Source organism: Salmo trutta, chromosome 14 (genome assembly GCF_901001165.1).
Source record: "Salmo trutta chromosome 14, fSalTru1.1, whole genome shotgun sequence".
Lineage (NCBI taxonomy): Eukaryota > Metazoa > Chordata > Actinopteri > Salmoniformes > Salmonidae > Salmo > Salmo trutta.
The window spans coordinates 16,374,619-16,397,196 of record NC_042970.1 but is presented as its reverse complement, the minus strand read 5'-3'; the positions used below and the strand labels follow the sequence as shown (position 1 = coordinate 16,397,196).

General features: G+C 41.5%; 1 protein-coding gene across 4 annotated transcripts; it reads left to right on the top strand.

The window, feature by feature from the left end:
• The first annotated feature begins 1,019 nt into the window (after positions 1-1,019).
• On the top strand, positions 1,020-21,670 carry LOC115207515 (tumor necrosis factor receptor superfamily member 1B). Of its 4 annotated transcripts, none has more exons than XM_029774644.1 (9): positions 1,020-1,224; positions 15,719-15,824; positions 16,187-16,312; positions 19,306-19,461; positions 19,588-19,699; positions 19,888-20,075; positions 20,496-20,570; positions 20,687-20,751; positions 20,867-21,670. In XM_029774644.1, the coding sequence occupies exons 1-9, from the start codon at positions 1,147-1,149 to the stop codon at positions 21,344-21,346; spliced, it is 1,386 nt and encodes a 461-aa protein (XP_029630504.1). In that variant the 5' UTR covers positions 1,020-1,146; the 3' UTR covers positions 21,347-21,670. The 4 variants fall into 4 exon arrangements, with proteins under 4 accessions (XP_029630504.1, XP_029630505.1, XP_029630502.1 ...); XM_029774645.1 differs by having other exon boundaries at positions 1,021-1,224; positions 19,606-19,699; XM_029774642.1 differs by lacking the exon at positions 1,020-1,224 and having other exon boundaries at positions 15,457-15,824.
• Positions 21,671-22,578: the final 908 nt, after the last annotated feature.

The following is a 22,578-nucleotide window of genomic DNA, read 5'->3' as shown; positions in this document are numbered from 1 at the left end:
GAAGTAACTTCAATAACCATGATAGTTGGGGTGTAAAGAGCATGTCATTTTCATTGTGAAGTAATACATGGACTGTCTGGGCAATTTATACTCAAACATAGCCATGTTCAGCATAGGTCATATTTTCATTTGAATAATTTTAATGACAGCATCACATGACAATTTTACAAGGCTACTGTCTTAATGTCCTCTTACAGGGAAGAGCAATAATCATACAATTCTCTTTCAAATAAAATGATCCACATTTGCAGACATGAAGCCGCATATAATTGCTATGTTATCAGTAGCCTACATCTGGTCACAAGCATTGTTCTGTGAATTTATGTTCAAGACATTGCTATACAGTAACGTACATGTATGATCTCCAGTCTGTTCCTTGACAGAAATAGGAGAATATCAAATTAGGTGTCAAATGAAAGGTAAGGGTCTATATTTTTGGGAAATGAAGGCATAGATACATTTCCATCTTAAAAACTAGGCATAAGTAAAGGCATTGATTTCTGGACAAATCAATGGAAAAGGGGTCTTAGAAAACATAATAGAAAAAGTCTTAAAAGGTATAGGAAATGCATCAAAACACAAAATTGTTTTCCTTCTGTAAGTTTAAGAAATATTGTCTTGTGCCTTGTAATTCCGTTACCAAAAACCCACATACTGTCGTTAAGATATTTTCTAATTTCTCTCCCTCATGAGGTTGGAGGACAATGAAAGTTCACAGAAGTAACAAGTATATATTTCTCGTGTCACTACTTATATTTTAATTGCATCTTTAACTCTGCATTGTTGGAAAAAGACCGATTAGTAAGCATTTCACTGTTAATCTACACCTGTGGTTTACGAAGCATCTGACTAATAAATCGATTTGATTTTGGATTTGATGGTAGACCTACCAATAAGTTAGAGATTTTGTTTCTGAATTATTAAGTGTTTAGATGTCGTAATTCCGTTACTAAATGGGTAACTGCTGAAAGTAGAAAGACGCCCTCTGTTTCCTCAAACACTCAGCATTTCAAGGAAACGCTCATTTATCTTCCCGTCGGGCGGTAATTCGAGCATTCTTCTGTAGGCTAGGCAATCTACGCGGTTTCACTATTATATGGACTATTTCCTCAAGATCTTAAAGGGCCAATAATAATTGAATCAATCATGATACTAAACACTGTACGTGGCATTCTTACAGTAAGGATTCTTCTCGCGATCACGGTTCAGCCTGTTGAAAACACGGTAAGTGTCCTGCGGACTTTAAGGAGAGTTGAGCGACCAAAACAAGCGAGACTACTGTGTAATGGGGAGGGGGCGGGTAATGCAACCCCCCCAAAAAACTACCCCAAACGGAAAATGCAAACGACAGTTTCTATAGGACAAATGCGGGTAGGTCCAGTGCTAACAGAGGCGTGTATTCAAATAAATTGACCAAACAAAATATGAAATAATGTATCTTTCGTGTCTCTGTTTCATAATGTTCTTTCATTTCGCAAGAGGCTGAATGTGTCCCACAGGAGGAAGCATCAGAGCGAACGAAACAGCGCCCTTGTGTAGGCCATCTATCTGATGCTGTCTGGTCCAAATATTGTTTCCGCCATAGCATTGTAGGCAAGGGAAGCCAGCGAGCATTTCGCCTCCCTTGATACTACAATTATACTAAATTAACCAATCAGCGTTAAGCTAAACTGAGCTGAACTGTGAATGGTCCTGGCGCACCAAAAAAAGGTGTCAAGGGAAGCCAATTTGGATTTTGGCATCACTCCTATCATATTCCATTGAGAGCGTACATCACTGACAGAAAAACGTTCATTGTTGCATCTCGTTGTCGTTGTTGTCCTCCAGTGGATAGCCAGCTAGCTAGCTACAATTGGCCCTTTCCTAAATTAGCCACGGATGGAGTTAGGGATTTGGACTTGTGGTTTAACTTAATTCTCCGTACTGGCCAATGATTATAATGGTGATTCTGATCCAACCATTAATTCATACATTGTGCCCCTGGTCTGAGAGGATGGAAGTTCAATATGTAGCTAGATGTAGAAAGCTAATGTTGCCTTTGATTGGAAGTTAGGCTAGCAAGCTGTGGCTCAGTTGGTAGAGCATGGTGTTTGCAACGCCAGGGTTGTGGGTTCGATTCCCACGGGGGACCAGTAGGGGAAAAAATATATGGAATGTATGCATTCACTACTGTAAGTTGCTCTGGATAAAAGCGTCTGCTAAATAACTAAAATGTAAGCAAACATTTTAGCCAGGTAGCCTAGGACAACAACAAATGAAAGTGTACTGTATGACAGAGTGATAGATGTTTGATCAACATGAAAGAGAGGAGGATGGCATTGGCGTTTCTCAACAAGTTGGCTGAGTCAACATGTTTTCTACTTGCACAACATACACAACTCAAAACCATGGACAGCCACATCATATTTAGCTTACTGGAGTAAATCGTTTTTGGTATCTTTCAGTTGTCACTATATTAGAATAAGAGGTGATTTGATAACGTTGAAATGGTGGAGGCAGCTCCTGTTTTCTTTGCGACTTCTTTAATTGTTTTTTATTTCATTTTATATTTAACGAGGCAAGTCAGTTAAGAACAAATTCTTATTTACAATGACGGCCTACCTGGCCTAACCCAGACCACGCTGGGCCAATTGTGCGCCGCCCTATGGGACTTTGTTGTGATACAGCCTGGAATCAAACCAGGGTCTGTAGTGACGCCTCTAGCACTGAGATGCAGTGCCTTAGACAGCTGTGCCACTCCGGAGCCCTAAATCAATAGTTGTTTAGTGGTCCGAAAATGTCGGAAAATATACTTGTAGGTCATGTAACTAACAGTCTGTTACTGAACAGGACCCGGTACCTCTCAGTTTTGGTTTCGTTCCTGAACCCATTTACCAGGATCCGGTATCTCTCCTGGCATTACAAATACTTTTCACTGTTTGCAATGTAGAAATTATAATAAAAGCAATCAGAGTTAGGCTAATTCAATCTGACTCCTCTAATTCTCCTGGCTGCCCTCTAAAAAAACGTCATGTGAAAGCAGATAATTGATTCTCGTTGTGCGAGCCTGGGTTTAAGATTTGCGCAACATTGTAGCCTATATAGACCATCGCGTGGCCATTGCTGTGGTAAGAGAAGCGCACTTGTATCTCGCAGAGAACTAGAATGACATTGACTTGCTATGATCTCTCTCCCACTCTCTACTGATAGGCATGAGCCTGCAACTCTCATCTCTCCTGCGTTGCACTAAATCATTTATTTCCTTATAGAATCATAGCAGAATGAAGGGGTTCTGGAGGTGCTGCAGCAGCCAATATACATTGAAATACATTTGCCAAAGTTATAGAATTCCTGCTGTCTGTTCAGAAAGGAATGAAATAAATCCAAATACCACACCAGGAGTAGACCTACAATTTAGCCCCAGATGGTCAATAGTTAATTTTTTAAATTATCTAGTTGTGGATCAGTGGCGGATTTAGGTATAGGCGACATGGGCAGCCGCCCAAGGGGGCAAAAATTCAGAATGATGTCATTTGCGCGATCGGTTTTCTATTGCTCATTTGCACTTCACGGCAATGATATCATGTCACCGTTGTTTGAATGTTAAATGACGAGACAGAGGCATTGATGCGAGTAACCAGACTTGTTCCGTACATTGAAATACATCCGGGTATTTCAAGTACACCGAAAACACTGGAGTTGCAGTAATTAACATTTACCAACAGATGGCATCACTGTGCCATCTTACACCCATAACAACCGTATGGGACTGTGGGTCAATTAACCTTGTCGGAGTGGGCGCCCTGATTCTAGCTTCTGAGCTAGGCAGGCTACTGCCTGGGAAGGTCTCCCACTCAGAAGTACGAGATGGGGAGGGGGGTGGGGGTAGGTTGACCTCAGGTCTCCCCACTGGAAGCCCTCGAGGTAGGGGGAGCGGGGAATCTATCAAATAACACACATCTAACCTTGTACAGTACTAATGCAATTAGTAAAATGAGTAACACTACGAAATGCTACCAAATAAACCACAATTCATTCATAGTATCCAGGTTGGCTATTTACTGTAACCAGTTGTTTAACGAAAAGATAACAATGAGTCTTTCCCACGACAACGACAGGTGTCTGTAGTACAGCCAGCTAGCATTCGCGGAATCCACGCAAAAACACGTTTGGTATTCATATTTAATTAATGGCGGTTTCGTTTTAATCAAAATGAACAAACCAAGTGTTTTCCAGCATACAGTGTTCAGCTGCGCCTTCTGATGACGTCACAATGACCGTTAGACACGCTCGGGTACCAATTTTACCATCAGAAGAAATACTACTGTTTTTGCAAAACTCAATATATATTTCACTGTGTACTACTGTTATTCAAACAAAACATAAGGTTACTTATGTAACCCTGGTTCTATGAGAATATCATTGCAATGTCTCACTATGGGATATGTCTGGGCATCAATGTTTCTGTTTGGAAAGTGTGATTTTTAAAACGGGATTGAGTGAAGTAGCAGCAAATTAACCTATGTTGAATGAGCAACTACACTGTTAAAATGAAGTGCTTTGTAACACTAAGAAAGTGGCAACTGAGTTGCCACCACCTTAAAAAGGAGACAAAACCTTAACTTTGCTGGAGTATTTAAACACATGCTTGTGAAGGTATTGGGACAGATTTAAGGTTTATTGAAACATTCAGCCAGAGGGGTTCTGAAACATGCCATGTGATGTAACACCACATAAGAGTTGTGCAACACTTTGCCAGAGACTGGGAGCACTAAACCAGAAAAGGTTGAAAACATTTATGGTGTTTCAAGTCCTTCAAGTCCAGAATTATATCCCCTCCTCTTGCTGCTTATTCTCTCTAAAGCTCCTAAACACTATGATGTTTTGAATCCTGTCTATTGCAGAATTAAATCCCTTCTTCTTCTGGAGTTTTCAAATACTGTAAATGGGAGACCCTCTTATTGTAGAATTTTCCCTGCTCTTATTTTATTACCTTTAACTAGGCAAGTTAGTTAAGAACAAATTCTTATTTTCAATGACGGCCTAGGAACAGTGGGTTAACTGCCTTGTTCAGGGGCAGAACGACATTTTTAACTTGTCAGCTCAGGGATTTGATCTTCCAACCTTTTGGTTACTAGTCCAACACTAACCACTATGCTACCTGCCGCCCCTATACATGGTGTTTATAAACTCCTCAGTAATTACAGACGGTCAAATGTACAATATTATGCTCAAACAAACATGAGTGTTGTCCAGAATAATAATTTTGTACAGAATTATTTTCAATAAATGATTGAAGCTTCAGTGCTTTATTTTATTATTAAATTACAAAACTTGAACAGTCTTTCACATTTTTATATTGATAAGGCACAGTACATGACCAAAAGTATGTGGACACCTGCTCCTAGAACATCTCATGCCAAAATCATGGGCATTAAAATGGAGTTGGTCCCCCCTTTGCTGCTATAACAGCCTCTGCTTTTCTGTGAAGGCTTTCTAATAGATGTTGGAACATTGCTGTGGGGACTTGCTTCCATTCAGCCACAAGAGCATTAGTGAGGTCAGGCACTGATGTTGGGTGATGAGGCCTGGCTCGCAGTCAGTGTTCCAATTAATCCCAAATGTGTTCGATGGGGATTGAGGTCAGGGCTCTTTGCAGGCCAGTCAAGTTCTCCCACACCGGTCTCGAAAAACCATTTCTGTATGGACCTCACTTTGTGCACAGGGGCAGTGTCATACTAAAATAGAAAAGGGCCTTCCCCAAACTGTTGCCACAAAGTTGTAAGCAGAGAATCGTCTAGAATGTCATTGTATGTGAGGGTGAAAAATCCAGCTCTTTGGTAATTTTCCAGTACCCATGTTGGAGAGTCTCCGGTCGCCTAGTAATTTTCCAGTGCCCATACTATTTCCTTTGGAAGTAGGAAGAAGAAGCAGTATAAGGTTAAACATTAGACATATGTAAACAGAATAAAGGTCGAAACCATATGGAAGTGCAGGAGTGGTCCAACACAGAGTTAAGCATTAGACATAAAGAAACAGAACTACAGTTGAAGTCGGAAGCAAATAATAACAAGCAATAATGTTAGTACATGAATGCATAATTAGGTTATCAAATGCTATAATTGTAAAACATTGCGCTATGAATAGCATTATTAAACATATCAATAGCAATTTGCAAAAAACATATTAATGATTAAGCTATACAAACATAGCAACAACATAGCAAGAGCACAATATGAATGGCAAAAGTGGGATGCAATAACATGTGTGGTAGCCCAAAGCTAGCCCTTGATCATGACAAGGGCTGGGCAATATGGCCTAACAATCTAAAAAAAGAAAACATATGGGCAATTCACATATACATTTCAATTTGAATATTTTCTCTAAATAAGCGTTGTACAATTTAAAGGTAAAATACACTGCATTTCAAACATTCAGCAATAATCAAAGGAATTCAGGGCTTGTGACAGGCTAAATAGAAGCCTTCCACAACCATAAGACCCACTAATAATTTTATGATTTTTTTCTAAATAGCTTTTTGCAATCATCCTGATCTGGCTTTTGAAAATGCACTTTGCAAGTTGAACTAAACTCAGCAAAAAAAGAAACGTCCCTTTTTCAGGACCCTGTCTTTCAGAAATAATTCGTAAAAATCCAAATAACTTCACAGATCATCATTGTAAAAGGTTTAACCCCTGGTCAGGCATCCAGCGAAAAATCCGATCGCCATTAGCATAACAAAAAAAAAAGTGTTTTTATTTTTCTTTAAATATAGGACTATGTTATATCGTTTTATAGATACACCTCTCCTGAATCGAACCACGTTGTCCGATTTAAAAAAGGCTTTACAGCAAAAGCAAAACATTAGATTATGTTAGAGGAGTATATCGTAAAAGTAGCCACATAGCCATTTTCCGACCAACCACATGCATCACAAATAACCAAAAAACAGCTAAATGCAGCACTAACCTTTGACAATCTTCATCAGATGACACTCCTAGGACATCATGTTACACAATACATGCATTCTTTTGTTCGATAACGTTCATATTTATATATAAAAACAGCATTTTACATCGGCGCGTTACGTTGACTAACTATTTTCCCTCAAATGCATCCGGTGAAACAGCGCTACAATTTACTAAATTACTATTCGAAAACATTTTTAAAATGTAATATTGTCCTTCTGTAACCGATGTGAAATGGCTAGTTAGTTAGCGGTGGTGCGCGCTAATAGCGTTTCAATCGGTGACGTCACTCTCTCTGAGACTTGAAGTAGGGTTTCCCCTTGCGTTGCAAGGGCCGCGGCTCTTGTGGCGCGATGGGTAACGTTGTTTCGGTAGGTGTCAGTTGTTGATGTGTGCAAGGGTCCCTGGTTCGAGCCCAGGTTGGGGCGAAGAGAGGGACGGAACCTACACTGTTACATTGATGCTGTTGACCCGGATCATTGGTTGCTGTGGAAAAGGAGGAGGTCAAAGGGGGGGTGAGTGTAACTGATGTGAAATGGCTAGTTAGTTAGCGGTGGTGTGCGCTAATAGCGTTTCAATTGGTGACTTCACTCTCTCTGAGACTTGAAGTAGGGTTTCCCCTTGTGTTGCAAGGGCTGTGGCTCTTGTGGCGCGATGGGTAACGTTGCTTCGGTGGGTGTCAGTTGTTGATGTGTGCAAGGGTCCCTGGTTCGAGCCCGGGTTGGGGCGAAGAGAGGGACGGAACCTACACTGTTAAACTTCTAAGATTTATAGATTAGCATCTCTTGAAAGCACCTGCAATGCCAGATTTAAAAATAACTTTACTGGGTAATCACACTTTGCGATAAAAGGGGATGCGATACTCAGAAAAATAGGCTACCGTTACAGGTCAGCGCCATCTTGGAACAATCGCATATCAAATCTACTCTTGTATACTATTGTCAATAATCCCTTACCTTTGATTATCTTCATCAGAAAGCACTTCCAGGGATCCCAGGTCCACAACAAATGTATTTTCGTTCGAAAAAGTTAATCCTTTACGTCCCAATAGCTTGTTCTTGTTAGCGCGTTCTGAAGGCTGCTCCAAAAGCTCCGTCGGCCGCGGGACTCCTCTTTCAATAAAATGCTTTTTTTTTTTTTTAGGTTCGTTCAAACATGTCAAACGTTGTATAACATAAATCTTTAGGGCCTTTTTCAACCAGAGCTCCAATAAGATTCAAGGGGGACGATTGCATTGTCTTTCTAAACGTTTCGAAAGGGGAGGGTAGCCAGGAGCGCCGGCTTCATAATGGTGATTGCCCTCCTCATGTGACCACATTCCACAGCCTCTCATTCTGTCAGTTTTCACAGTAGGAGACTCAAACCACTTTGTAAAGACTGGGGACATCTAGTGGAAGCAATAGGAAGTGCTCAATGAACCATTGCTCACGGTGGGATTTATAGGCAAAGTGATGAAGTTGAGTCCGCAATTCAGAATTCCACATCCTGTTACGATCGGTCTCGGGGTTTTGACTGCCATATGAGTTCTGTTATACTCACAGACACCATTCAAACATTTTTAGAAACTTTAGGGTGTTTTCTATCCACAAGTATTAATTATATGCATATCCTAGCTTCTGAGTTTGAGTAGGAGGCCGTTTAAAATGGGCACAATTTTTTTTCAAAAATCGCTCCCTATCCTAGGCAACCGTCAAGAGGTTAAACACTGTTTCCCATACTTGTTCAATGAACCACATTCAATGAACATGCACCTGTGGAACGGTCGTTAAGACACTAACAGCTTACAGACGGTAGGCAATTAAGGTCACAGTTATGAAAACTTAGGACACTAAAGAGGCCTTTCTACTGACTCTGGAAAAACACCAAAAGGAAGATGCCCAGGGTCCCTGCTCATCTGCGTGAATGTGCCTTAGGCCTGCTGCAAGGAGGCATGAGGACTGCAGATGTGGCCAAGGCAATAAATTGCAATGCCCGTACTGTGAGATGCCTAAAACAGCACTACAAGAAGACAGGATGGACAGCTGATCGTCCTCGCAGTGGCAGTCCATGTGTAACAACACCTGCACAGGATCGGTACATTCGAACATCACACCTGCGGGACAGATACAGGATGGCAAAAAAACTGCCTGAGTTACACCAGGAACGCACAATCCCTCCATCAGTGCTCAGACTGTCCGCAATAGGCTGAGAGAGGCTGGACTGAGGGCTTGTATGCCTGTTGTAAGGCAGGTCCTCACCAGACATCACCGGCAACAACATCGCCTATGGGAACAACCGCCTGGGCCAGTGACTGGTTGAAAATGTCAGTGAAGACAGTGAAGACCTCGGCCAGCTGCCCAGCACATGCTCTGAGCACACGACCGGGGACGCCATCAGGACCAGCAGCCTTGCATGCATTCACCCTGCTCAGTGCAGAAAACACATCTGCGATCGATGGGGGGGGGGGGGGGGTCGTCTTGGGGGAGCTCAGCTTTGATGGCTGGATCTTTGTTGTCCCTGTTGAAGTGAGCATAGAACCTGTTTAATTCGTTGGCGATGGAGATGTCGCTGGCTCAAGGGTGGCCTGTGTGGCAAACAATCTCCAGTCTGTGTGTTGAAACTGGTGCTGTAGTAATGAGTCTGACCCCTCTGGCCACACTTTGACTTTCCTCACAGATGGTGTTTAATGAGGGGTAAATAATTGGGGAGTAGGAAGAGTGAAAGGTGATCAGACTGTCCCAGGTGGGGGAGGGTAATGGTTTTGTAAGCTTTCGGAATGTTTGTATACATGTGGTCTACTGTATTGTCTCCTCCAGTGGGGCAGTAGACATTTTGGTGGAATTTGGGAAAAACTGTTTAAAGATTTGAGTGGTAACTTTACACATTACCTCATGTTACCTCTGCTATAACATACATAACCCTAAACATTTTGATTGTAACATTATTTATAATCTCACAAAGTTGCCTGTAATTAGTGCCAAAGTCTACTCTAGGAAAAATATTGCAATCCCAGTGTCTTCTTTAAAATGTGTAAAAACTCAAACGGATCACTAGAAAAAGCTCAAACCAAGTTTATTCACCCACTGGGTCATACAGCTGCAAAGACAGCATGATTACACAATCACATATATTTATAACCTCCTACTCCTTACACATCTAGACAGCCAATACATCTCTGTTGCTAGGCAGGAACTTAATTGGTTCCTCTCACTGGTGTAGTCATGGCCCTGCCTGATGCTTGAACCTTTGTGGGTGTGGAAGTGTATGTGTGTGAGATAGGACTGTAGTAAGAGGGTCGTTGTGGTGGCCCCTCTGGCCTCCCTCCCAAGGGTTTCTTTTCACGTCATCTGTTGACTTGACCTCAAGCCAAAGTCCTCGCTCCTCCCTAGTCCCACAGCTGGCCTGTCTTATCAGAAATTAACTATTACCCTTCACCTCCCTCCTTAGAAACATGGAACAGAATATGAACTTTCTGCACTTCCCCTTGTCTCACTCAGTAACTTTCCATACACCAAGTTCCTATCCACCCTTCATTGACCCCAACATATATATTCCTTATACATGTAAGGTAATCAATAAGTTCTAGTATGGTAACATGAATAAGTATATTTCAAGCTAAAATCCAACAGTCCCTCCTTTTTGAATAGTAACTCCATACTGTTCAACATTATAAAGACTTTGAAATGAATACATGATTAATATTCTCAGTTGATTTGTATGTTTATACCTCAGAGACTTATGGCCACTGACTATGTAATCTGCTTCCATGGCATAAAGCCCTGGCCTCAAATTTATAATCACACTATGCATACTCTATCTGCCATTACCCCTCCTGTTGTACAACTGATAATGCCATTTCAGCTGGAGCTTTTGACTTTCTCCTCCTCCTTCGGGTTCCTAAGAGAGTGATAGCAAAAGACTTGAAAAGAAAAAGAAACACAAAATATGACAAGTATTAGTAATGCTTATTTTAAGCTACGCATAGTCATATATGGCAAAAACTGAAGTTTAACATGATTCCCACCCTCCCTTAGCCTGACTCTAGACCTTTGGGATACTGTACCCAAGAAGGCAAAGATATGCTGGCGCTTGACACACTTGCTTTTTTAAACTCTACAATTACAATTGTTTCTTTAACTTCTATGGGCTAGGTGGGACGCTAGCGTCCCACAAGCGGGACACAGCCAGTGAAATATCAGGGCGGCAAATTCAAAAACAACAAAATGTCATAATTCAACTTCCTCAAACATACAACTATTTTACACCATTTTAAAGATACACTTCTCCTTGATGTAACCACATTGTCCGATTTCAAAAAGTCTTTACAGCAAAAACAAAACATTAGATTATGTTAGGAGAGTACATAGACAAAAATAATCACACAGCCATTTTCCAAGCAAGGACAAAACCCAAAACACAGCTAAATGAAGCACTAACCTTTGACGATCTTCATCAGATGACACTCCTAGGACATTATGTTACACAATACCTGTATGTTTTGTTCGATAAAGTTCATATTTATATCCAAAAACAGCATTTTACATTGGCGCGTGATGTTCAGAAAATGTATTCCCACCAAAACGTCCAGTGAATGTGCACATCAATTTACAAAAATACTCATCATAAACATTGACAAAATATATAACAATTATTTTAAGAATTATAGATAGACTATCCCTGGATGCAACCGCTATGTCAGATTTTAAAATAGCTTTACGGAGAAAGCACATTTTTCAATATTCTGAGTACATAGCTCAGCCATCACGGTGAGCTATTCAGACACCCGCCAAGTTCGGGGCAACCTAAACTCAGAATTAGTATTAGAAATATTGTATTACCTTTGCTGATCTTCGTCAGAATGCACTCCCAGGACTCCTACTTCCACAAGAAATGTTGTTTTTGTTCGAAATAATCCATATTTATGTACAAATACCTCCGTTTTGTTCGTGCGGACAGATCACTTATCCAAAGACATAACGCGTGAGCGCGGAACGAGAGACGAAAAGTCAAAATGTTCCATAACCATACTTAGAAGAATGACAAACGCTGTTTAAAATCAATCTTTATGGTATTTTTAATGTAAAATTGCGATAATATTCCAACCGGACAATAGCATATTCATTCAAGAAGAAAAAGAAGGAACGGCGTGCTCGCGTGACCCCGCATATTCAATCCCTTTGTTGCCAGGCAGACCACTCAGTAACTGAGCTCCTATACTCTGCCCAGTGACAGGAGAATGCTCAAACCACTTTCTGAAGGCTTTAGACAACCACTGGAAGCCTTAGGAAGTGCAACGTCACCCCAGACACTGTAGCTTCGATAGAGAATCAAAAGAAGAACTACAATTCTCAGACTTTCCACTTCCTGCTTGGATTTTTCTCATGTTTTTGAGGTTTGTTATACTCATAGACACCATTCAAACAGTTTTAGAAACTTCCGAGTGTTTTATATCCAAATCTACTAATAATATGCATATTCTAGATTCTGGGCCAGAGTAGAAACCTGTTTAAATTGGGTACGTTTTTCATCCGGCCGTGAAAATACTGCCCCCTAGCCCAGACAGGTTAACTCTACAAACAATTGTTCACAATATTAACTCCACTCTAATTGCTCGCGAGGACACCTCTTCCCTTTCGTCAATTCTGTAAAGCTATTTCAGAATAACATGGAATAAAGTGTCTCACGAACTTAAAACCCCTACCTAAGGTTTTCTGAGCTTGCGAGGAGTGTTTGGTCGTGCCAATTTTAATTTGTTACCTTTTAGAATCCATTGCCCTGGCATTTAGCAAAAATTATCCAAACTCAAAATTGGTTCTCCGCCAGCTACCATAAAGAATGAGCCCGGTATTATTACTGGACCTATTGTAAACAGCATGGGTAGTAATTGCATAGCTTTAGATTCTGTCCCTGTTACCCCACTAAATGTAATACTTTTTCCTGTCGCAAATTTAGCCAATTTGATGACCGCACAGATGCAAAATACCCCTATGCGTTACTCCCAACTCCAGACACTTTCAGGAGTGCTTCAGCTCCTGTACCCCGGAATGAGCCGGTGCAGCGGGCTCAGTCTCCAATTTCCTCTATATTAAAGGGATAGTTTGACATTTTGGCAATGAAGACCGTTATCTACTTTCCCAGAGTCGGATGAACAAGAACTGCTAGCATGCTAAGTGTTCCTGCAGATTTCCAGTCATTGAGCTAAGTTTCAAGTTTCAAGAAAAAAGCCATATTCCAAGCAATGTGTTGTGATAATTGCGTTGTTTGCTCCTTAACCTGTTAATTCATTGGCTTTGCGACCGTGATATATAGGCCTTAAGGCTGAGACAATAAGAAGACACAGTGGCAGAATACATTCAACCTTTGTTTTATCATACAACTGGATATCAACCTCTGTCCAGTGAAGTCCACAAAGCGCTGCCTCCACTATTCCAGCACCAATCAACGTAAGCTAAATATGATGTGGCTGTCCATGGTTCTGGTTTCTGTGTGCGTGTGTGTGTGTGTGTGTGTGTGCGTGCGCGTTCACGTAAGTAGAAAAACATGTTGACTCAGCCTACTGGTAGAGAAATGCCAATGCCATCCTCCTCTCTTTCATGTTGACGAAACGGTCTATCACTCTGTCATAGAGTCCACTTTTTATTTTTTGTTGTCCTAGGCTACCTGGCTAAAATGCTTGCTCGCTAGCCTAACTTCCATTCATGGGCAATGTTAGCTAGTAAACATTAGCTTTCTACATCTAGCTACATATTGAACTTCCATCCTCTCAGGCCAGGGGGACAACAATGTATGAATTAATGGTTGGATCAGAATCGCCGTTATAATCATTGGCCAGTACGGAGAATTAAATACAACCACAAGTCCAATTCCCTATCCATGGCTAATTTCGGAAAGTGCCAATTTTAGCTAGCTAGCCACCGGAGGACAACAACACAACGAGATGCAACAATTCGCTCAATGCGATTTGATTAGAGTGACGCCAAAATCCAAGCTGGCTTCCCTTGACACATTTTTTGAGTGTGCCAGGACCATTCACAATTGAGCTCAACTCAGTTTAGCTCAACGCTGATTGGCAAATTTTGTATATTTTTTCTATCAAGGGAGGCCAAATGCTCGCTGGCTTCCCTTGCAATCAATGCTACGGGTGGCAACAATGTCATACTCATTTGGACCAGACATCATCAGATGGCTTACACATAGAGAGACAGATGGGCGCCGTTTCACTCGGTTGGATGCTTTCTCCTGTGAGAGATACATTCAGCCTCTTGCGAATTTAAGGAAAATTATGAAATAGAGAGACAAAAGATAATTTGGCCAATTTTTGGGGGGGAAGCCTGGCTTCCCTTGGCAGCCATGAATACACGCCACTGTGCATATATCCAACAAATTGCCATTACTGTGTTGTTGATGATTCCTTATACATGACTAATTGTATCTTTTTTTATTGTTTCTCTCTTGTTAAAACCACATCTTTATAACTCCATGTATCAAGGCACAAGGCGAGAGCCAGATGCAGACACAGGAGGCAGATGGTTGGAGTCTTACAATGTTTATTAATCCAAAGGGGTAGGCAAGAGAATGGTCGTGGACAGGGAAAAAGGTCAAAACCAGATCAGAGTCCAAGAGGTACAGAGTGGCAGACAGGCTCGTGGTCAAGGCAGGCAGAATGGTCGGGCAGGAGGGTACAGAGTCCAAAAACAGTCAAGGGTCAAAACCGGGAGGACTAGAAAAAGGAGAATAGCAAAAGGAGTACGGGAAAAACACACTGACTTGACTAAACATACAAGACGAACTGGCACAGAGAGACAGGAAACACAGGGATAAATACACTGGGGAAAATAAGCCACACCTGGAGGGGTTGGAGACAATCACAGGAGCAGGTGAAAGAACAGGGCGTGACAACATGTTTAGAACTATTCCCATCATTCTTCTGGCTACTATTGGAATTAAAGTGTTCACAGTGAATGATCGGCTTGCATCGTCATTTGAACCAAAGACACAGGGACTAGGGTCACACTCCCAGCGCATAATGAACATAATATTCTACACATATTGTCTGTCCTGAAGGGCATCAAAGCATGAAGCACTGTCATCAGTTCAAGGTTATTTATATGAATGTGGCAGAGCTGTGGGGACCACAATCTATTATTACTCTTCCCTCGTGTAACTGCTCCCCACCCTGTGTACGCCTCTGTAGTCACCACTTTCCTCAATGACACTAGTCCTAGGGGAGTGCCAGAGAAAAAGATTGAGGGTTTCCTCCAGTCAAGAAAACTCCAGATTCACTTTTCCTGATTTGTTATGTGTTTGTTTTGGGTGGCTGCCATACGTGAAAAGGAAATGGCTGTTAAAGGCATTCTGTCCTAAAGGCTGCGAGGGAGTATGATAGCGTGAGGCCTTGGCAGTGGTATAGCTGTATTGTTCAGTCAGACCACGTAGCCAGTCCTGGCAGCTTATCAAAAGTCTCTCTCTCTCAATCTCTCTCTCTCCTGTCTCCTCCTACCACCTACCACTCCTCCTACCACAGGTTTTTAAAATTTGTTTTACTGTCAGTACATTGTGTGTTTTACATGCCCTGTGTCTACTGGCAAATAATGACTATACCACTAATGTTTCAGTGTACATTCCCTAGTCTCCAACAGATAGAATATAATCGGTCTTTATTCGGACACAATATCCAACCCTTGGGTTGTACTAGGAGTTTAAATAGAAGAAAAAGGAAAATATTGGTGGATATGTTACTCATCATTCCTCCTTCTGATCAGGTGCACTTCATGGTCTCTTTTTCCCTACAGGTGTACACTCTGCCATACACACCAGACTCTGCTGATGCCTGTCGCAACAAAATAGCTGAATACTATAACACACCTAGAAACCTGTGCTGCAGCAAGTGTGCTCCTGGTAAGGGATGATCGTCAACATTAATTAAACTGTTTCCGTACATAATATGAAAGTCAGGATTTCAGGGATAGAAAGATGTACATGTACTGAGATGATTACTGTAAGTTATGCATTATTATAAACTGTGTGGTTCGAGCCCTGAATGCTGATTGGCTGACATCTGTGGTATATCAGACAGTTTGCCATGTGTATGACAAAACATTTATTTTTACTGCTCTAATTACGTTGGTAACCAGTTTATAATAGCAATAAGGCACCTCGGGGGTTGCATGTTGCGTCATGCCTAAGAATAGCCCTTAGCGGTGGTATATTGGCCATATACCACACCCCCCTCATGCCTTATTGCTTAAATGTCATGACAGGGACACGCCGAAAGAATGAATGCAGCACTACCTCAGACACAGTGTGTGAACCATGTCCCAGTGGCCAATACAGTGGGACCTTCAATTACTTCACAAAATGCTTCAGATGTCCCAAGTGTTCAGAAGGTGGGTGGAATATATTGCAGTAAATGATTGGTCATGTTATATACAGTGCCTTCAGAAAGTATTCATACATTTCTCAAACATTAATGACGTTGTACTTGCTCAGACACACATGTTCCCACCGTATCCATAGCCAATGTTGTTTCCATGCCTGTAAGACTCTGCCCTATATGACATCAGAATGTGTTATGTTGTTTCTGTCTGTAGACAGATTTTTTCATTATTTAAAAAATAAAGCATTTGATTCACTAATATATCTTGATTAGATAACTATTCAACGTGTCAATACATGTTAGAATCACATTTGGGAGCGATTACAGCTGTGACTCTTTTTGGGTAACCCGCTGGGCACAGACGTCAATTCAATGTCTTTTCCACGTTGGGTCAAATTAATTCCATAGAAATTACGTGGAAACAACGTTGATTCAACCAGTGTGTACCAGTGGGAAGTTGCTAAGAGTTCTGCACACCTGGTTTGTACAATATTTGTCCATTATTATTTTTACAACTCTTCAAGCTCTTTCAAGTTGGTTGTTAATCATTGCTGGACGGCCATTTTCAACAAGTTGGTTGTTAATCATTGCTGGACGGCCATTTTCAACAAGTTGGTTGTTAACCATTACTGGACGGCCATTTTCAACAAGTTGGTTGTTAATCATTGCTGGACGGCCATTTTCAACAAGTTGGTTGTTAACCATTGCTGGACGGCCATTTTCAACAAGTTGGTTGTTAATCATTGCTGGACGGCCATTTTCAACAAGTTGGTTGTTAATCATTGCTGGACAGCCATTTTCAAATCTTGCCATTGATTTTCAAGCTGATTTAAGTCAAAACTGTAACTAAACCACTTGAGAACATTTGAAGTAACCAATCACATCATCTGTTGGAGACAGACAGGTTGAGTGGCGAATGAAGTGAGCCCCTTGCCTACATAAATGGAGTCACTGGCCCACCAACTGGTCATTTTCGCCTATCTTACCTGCGGAAGTGACAGCTTTCACAAAAGCTCTCAGCACGACTAGATTTCTGGTTTCCTACTAAACCCTTCAAGCGAACAGTGTTGTTAATGCAGCCGAACATCGTACTTCAGCTCCTGTATTGTGGAGTAACCATCCAAAGCGTAATTAATAACTTCACCATGCTCAAAGGGATATTCAGTGTCTGCTTTTTTTTATCCATCTACCAATAGGTGCCCTTCTTTGCTGGGCATTGGAAAACCTCCCTGGTCTTTGATGTTGAATCTGTTCTTAAAATTCACTACCTGACTGAGGGACCTTACAAATAATTGTATGTGTGGGGTACAGATATGGGGTAGTCATTCAAAAATCATGTTAACCACTATTATTGCACATAGAGGGAGTCCATGCAACTTATTATACAACTTGTTAAGCACAAAGGGGTTGAATACTTATTTACTCAAAACATTTAACCTGTTTAGGATAGGGGGCAGTATTTTCACGGCCGGATAAAAAACGTACCCGATTTAATCTGGTTATTACTCCTGCCCAGAAACTAGAATATGCATATAATTATTTGATTTGGATAGAAAACACCCTAAAGTTTCTAAAACTGTTTGAATGGTGTCTGTGAGTATAACAGAACCCATATGGCAGGCCAAAACCTGTGAAGATTCTATATGGGAAGTGCCCTGTCTGACCATTTTTTGGCCTTTTGTAGCCTCTTTATCGAAAATACAGGATCTCTGCTGTAACGTGACATTTTCTAAGGCTCCCATAGGCTCTCAGAAGGCACCAGAACGTGGACGAAAAACAGTAGGGGTTTTGGAAAGTGGTCGTTCTGAGAACAGTGACACGGGTGTGCACGTGCATGTGAAGACCCAATTTTCTACTTTCAGTGTCTGAACGGATACAACGTCTCCCGGTTGGAATATTATCGCTATTTTATCGCATAAAAATTGATTTTAAACAGCGTTTGACATGCTTCGAAGTACGGTAATGGAATATTTTGAAATTTTTTGTCACGATACGCGCCGGCGCGTCACCCTTCGGATAGTGTCTTGAACGCAAGAACAAAATGCAGCTATTTGGATATAACTATGGATTATTTGGAACCAAAACAACATTGGGTGTTGAAGTAGAAGTCCTGGGAGTGCATTCTGACGAAGAACAGCAAAGGTAATCCAATTTTTCTTATAGTAAATCTGAGTTTGGTGAGTGCCAAACTTGGTGGGTGTCAAAATAGCTAGACGGGCTATCTACTCAGAATATTGCAAAATGTGCTTTCACCGAAAAGCTATTTTAAAATCGGACACCGCGATTGCATAAAGGAGTTCTGTATCTATAATTCTTAAAATAATTGTTATGTTTTTTGTGAACGTTTATTGTGAGTAATTTAGTAAATTCACCGGAACAAAACATGCTAATGTAAAAAGCTGTTTTTTGATATAAATATGAACTTGATTGAACAAAACATGCATGTATTGTATAACATAATGTCCTAGGAGTGTCATCTGATGAAGATCATCAAAGGTTAGTGCTGCATTTAGCTGTGGTTTTGGTTTTTGTGACATTATATGCTAGCTTGAAAAATGGGTGTGTGATTATTTCTGTCTGGGTACTCTCCTGACATAATCTAATGTTTTGCTTTCGTTGTAAAGCCTTTTTGAAATCGGACAATGTGGTTAGATAAAGGAGAGTCTTGTCTTTAAAATGGTGTAAAATAGTCATATGTTTGAAAAATGGAAGTTTTTGCATTTTTTAGGTATTTGTAATTCGCGCCACGCTCTACCATTGGATATTGGTGAGGCGTTCCGCTAGCGGAACATCTAGATGTAAGAGGTGTTTATTTTTTATTAATTTGTAAAAATGTCTGTATACTTTCTGAAGGCACTGTAGCAGTGATTTAGATTTGTTGTATTTATTCCTTTGTGTGTGTGTGTGTGCGTGCGTACGTGTGTGTGTGTGTGTGTGTGTGTGTGTGTGTGTGAGTTGATACATCTAATCTGTAATGAGCATCTTATTTGTTTATGTGAGAAGACAAAGGCCTGCAGTATGCCCAGAATTGCTCCAGCACCACCAAAACCCAGTGTATGTGCCAGACTGGGATGTTCTGCATACTGGAACAACACCCAAACTGTAAGGAGTGTGTCAGTTATACACACTGCCAGCCTGGCCATGGTGTTGCCATAGAAGGTACTATAGCTAGACAGGAGTTCGACCTGACAGTATTTCTCACAAATTCAACATGTTTCTGCCCTCATTAAAAATTATACTGAAAGTTGAAAGTTTGAATATGACTTTTCACTGTAAATGTGTTAGTGTTGGTGAATGTTTCAGGGACAACAGATTCAGATGTGAACTGTGCACCATGCCCTGATGGAACCTTCTCTGACCAGCACTCCTACACCCAGACCTGCCAGCACCACACAGAGTAAGTGACACACACACACACACACACACACACACACACACACACACACACACACACACACACACACACACACACACACACACACACACACACACACACACACACACACACACACACACACACACACACACACACACACACACACACACAAACTTTATTATGTTCATACAATGACACTGTATCCTCAGCTGTGTGTCGCAGAGAAGGGGTGTACTGACTTATGGTAACACCACGTCAAATGCGGTGTGTGGACCTAAGGTTAGACCACCAACCAGCCCACCGACCACAATTCCGACCTCTGGTACAGGGCATACCACACCAAGTCTACAGAGCCTGCATACAGAGGGCAAATCACCAGGCTTTGACCTTCGTATAGGTAAATATAGGCAGCTAAATACAGATGTAGGATCTTAAATTGAGAAAGTTTGCTACAACAAGAAAATAATCCTGCAGCAAGAGGAAATGTGAATTATTATGTGGATTACAATTCATGGAAATATTTTGTAGGGGTTGATACATTTTTTGTTATGGAAAATCAAGTCTGACATTTTAAAGTGGAAATGACAAACTTTAGAAGTTTTTTTAAACCTTGAATACATTACGTTTGCATTTCGTGCTGTGCATGAGAATTCTCAGCAAAAAAAGAGTGATCAAATTAAGATTCTACAACTGTACAGCAGTCCATGTGTCAGAGATATGAAGTTGTTGAACCACACAGGATTTTTTAATTTCTTTGCCTCCATCTCTCCTATGTACGGAAACCGCTTTGTTGTACCTCTGCTCCTGTGTCTATTAGTTTCAGGTGCTATCGGAGGTGTTATCGGAGGTGTTATCCTGCTGCTGATCATAGGCACAATCATTTACAAGAAAGGTAAAGCATTAGAGATTAAGCACTTGATTAGGGTAATAACAATATAATTGACCGACTGTAAGGATGGATATGCATATACCAACATTTTAGTGTAGGTTTACTATGTTCTCTTACAGTCTTCACAGGGTCCAGGCTTGTATCTTCTACAGAAGATAGAAATGGAAATTGTGAGGCCATTAAAGTGAGTTTTTTTGTTGCCATTTGACCTAAGTAAAGCATATGTTGGAGACAAGAACATTTCAACAGCTTCAACTCAATCTTAAACATCTCTCTCTCTCTCTCTCTCTCTCTCTCAGTTTGATAGTGACGGACCAATGGTTCTTCAGAACAGTTCATTCATTACCAGCTATCAGGAACAGCAGCAATGTTTGCTGGGAAAGGGAAACTGCAGCAATCCCAGTCAGGCAGAGAACCAGCAGGATACAAGAAGGACCTGGGTGTCAGGGTGCTCCAACAGCCTGGAGGGCCTGTCAATAGGCCCCCTCCAGTCCACTCCTCCACAGCCCAGCACCCAGCCCAGCCCTCAACCCACCAGCCCCCAGCCTACCAGTCCCCTGCCATCTAGTCCCCTAGTTAATGTCAACATCACTGTTAACTACCCTGTGGCCATAGGAAATGGGTCATGCCCCACACCTACCAGCACCCACATAGACTCATCCCAGGCTGACCCTGAGCTCCCTCTATCAAGGGAGGAGGAGGTGTATGTGAACATGCCACAGCAAGAGGGCGGAAAAGAGGCACTTACGGCAATACAGGAGAGTGGAAATGATGTTTGAGGACTGGCAGCAAATAGGACAGCACCAGACAATAGATTTGTTTTAATTATGTTTTTTTTCACGCTGGTTGTTGTCTCTATTTTTATATGAATGCTACTACTGTTGCTGACTGAATTGGTGGAGAGAGACTGCACAGAATGACTGTTCATGTGTCTTAGGCATGGACTTGTCATAACGTGCTGTGCTGGAAAGCCTTGAGCACCTGAATAGATTGTCAATGACTGTTCAAAGAATGATTGATATGTGAATAATGTATGTAATTACTGTGAATGTTGTAAATATACAATATAAACAAATATAAACGCAGCATGCAACAATTTCAAAGATTTTACTGAGTTACATTTTATAGAAGGAAATCAGTCAGTTGGAATAAATTAATTAGGCCTTAATCTATTGATTTCATGACTTGGCAGGGGCACAGCCATGGGTGGGCATGGGAGGGCATAGGCCCACCCACTTGGGAGCCAGGCCCAGCCAATCAGAATGAGTTTTCCCCCACAAAATGTCACACCCTGATCTGTTTCACCTGTCTTTGTGCTTGTCTCAACCCCCCTCCAGGTGTCGCCCATCTTCCCCATTATCCCCAGTGTATTTATACCTGTGTTCTCTGTCTGTTGCCAGTTCGTCTTGTCAAGCATACCAGCATGTTTTTCCGTGCTCCTGTTTTTCCTAGTCTCTGTTTTCTAGCCCTCCCGGTTCCGACCTGTTCTGCCTTCCCTGACACTGAGCCCGCCTGCCTGACCATTCAGCCTGCCCTGACCTCGAGCCTGCCTGACTCCCTGTACCTTTTGGACTCTGACCTGGTTAATGAACTTCTGCCTGTCCTCGACCTGCCTATTGCCCGCCCCTTGTATTTTAATAAATATTAGAGACTCAAACCATCTGCCTCCTGTGTCTGCATCTGGGTCTCGCCCTGTGTCGTTATACAAAAGGGCTTTATTACAGACAGAAATACTCCTCAGTTTCATCAGCTGTCCGGGCGGCTGGTCTCAGACGATCCTAATACAACAGGTGTAGACCTTACAGTGAAATGCTTCCTTAAGCCCTAAACTCAATTTTCTTAAAACTGCATTGTTGGTTAAGAAAATCTTTACTAAATAAGCTAAAGTAAAAACAAAAGTCCCACAATAAAATAACAATAATGAGGCTATATAGAGGGGGTACCGGTACTGAGTCAATGTGTGGGGTTACAGGTTAGTCGAGATAATTTGTACATGTAGGTAGGGGTAAAG

What these genes read in the sequence shown, in the direction of transcription:
- LOC115207515 (XM_029774642.1), top strand. Translation starts at nt 15,494, where the DNA reads ATGCCCTGTGTCTACTGGCAAATAATGACTATACCACTAATGTTTCAG. An exon ending in CACAATCATTTACAAGAAAG is followed by an intron (nt 20,571 to 20,686) that starts GTAAAGCATTAG and finishes GTTCTCTTACAG; the next exon opens with TCTTCACAGGGTCCAGGCTT. An exon ending in GAAATTGTGAGGCCATTAAA is followed by an intron (nt 20,752 to 20,866) that starts GTGAGTTTTTTT and finishes TCTCTCTCTCAG; the next exon opens with TTTGATAGTGACGGACCAAT.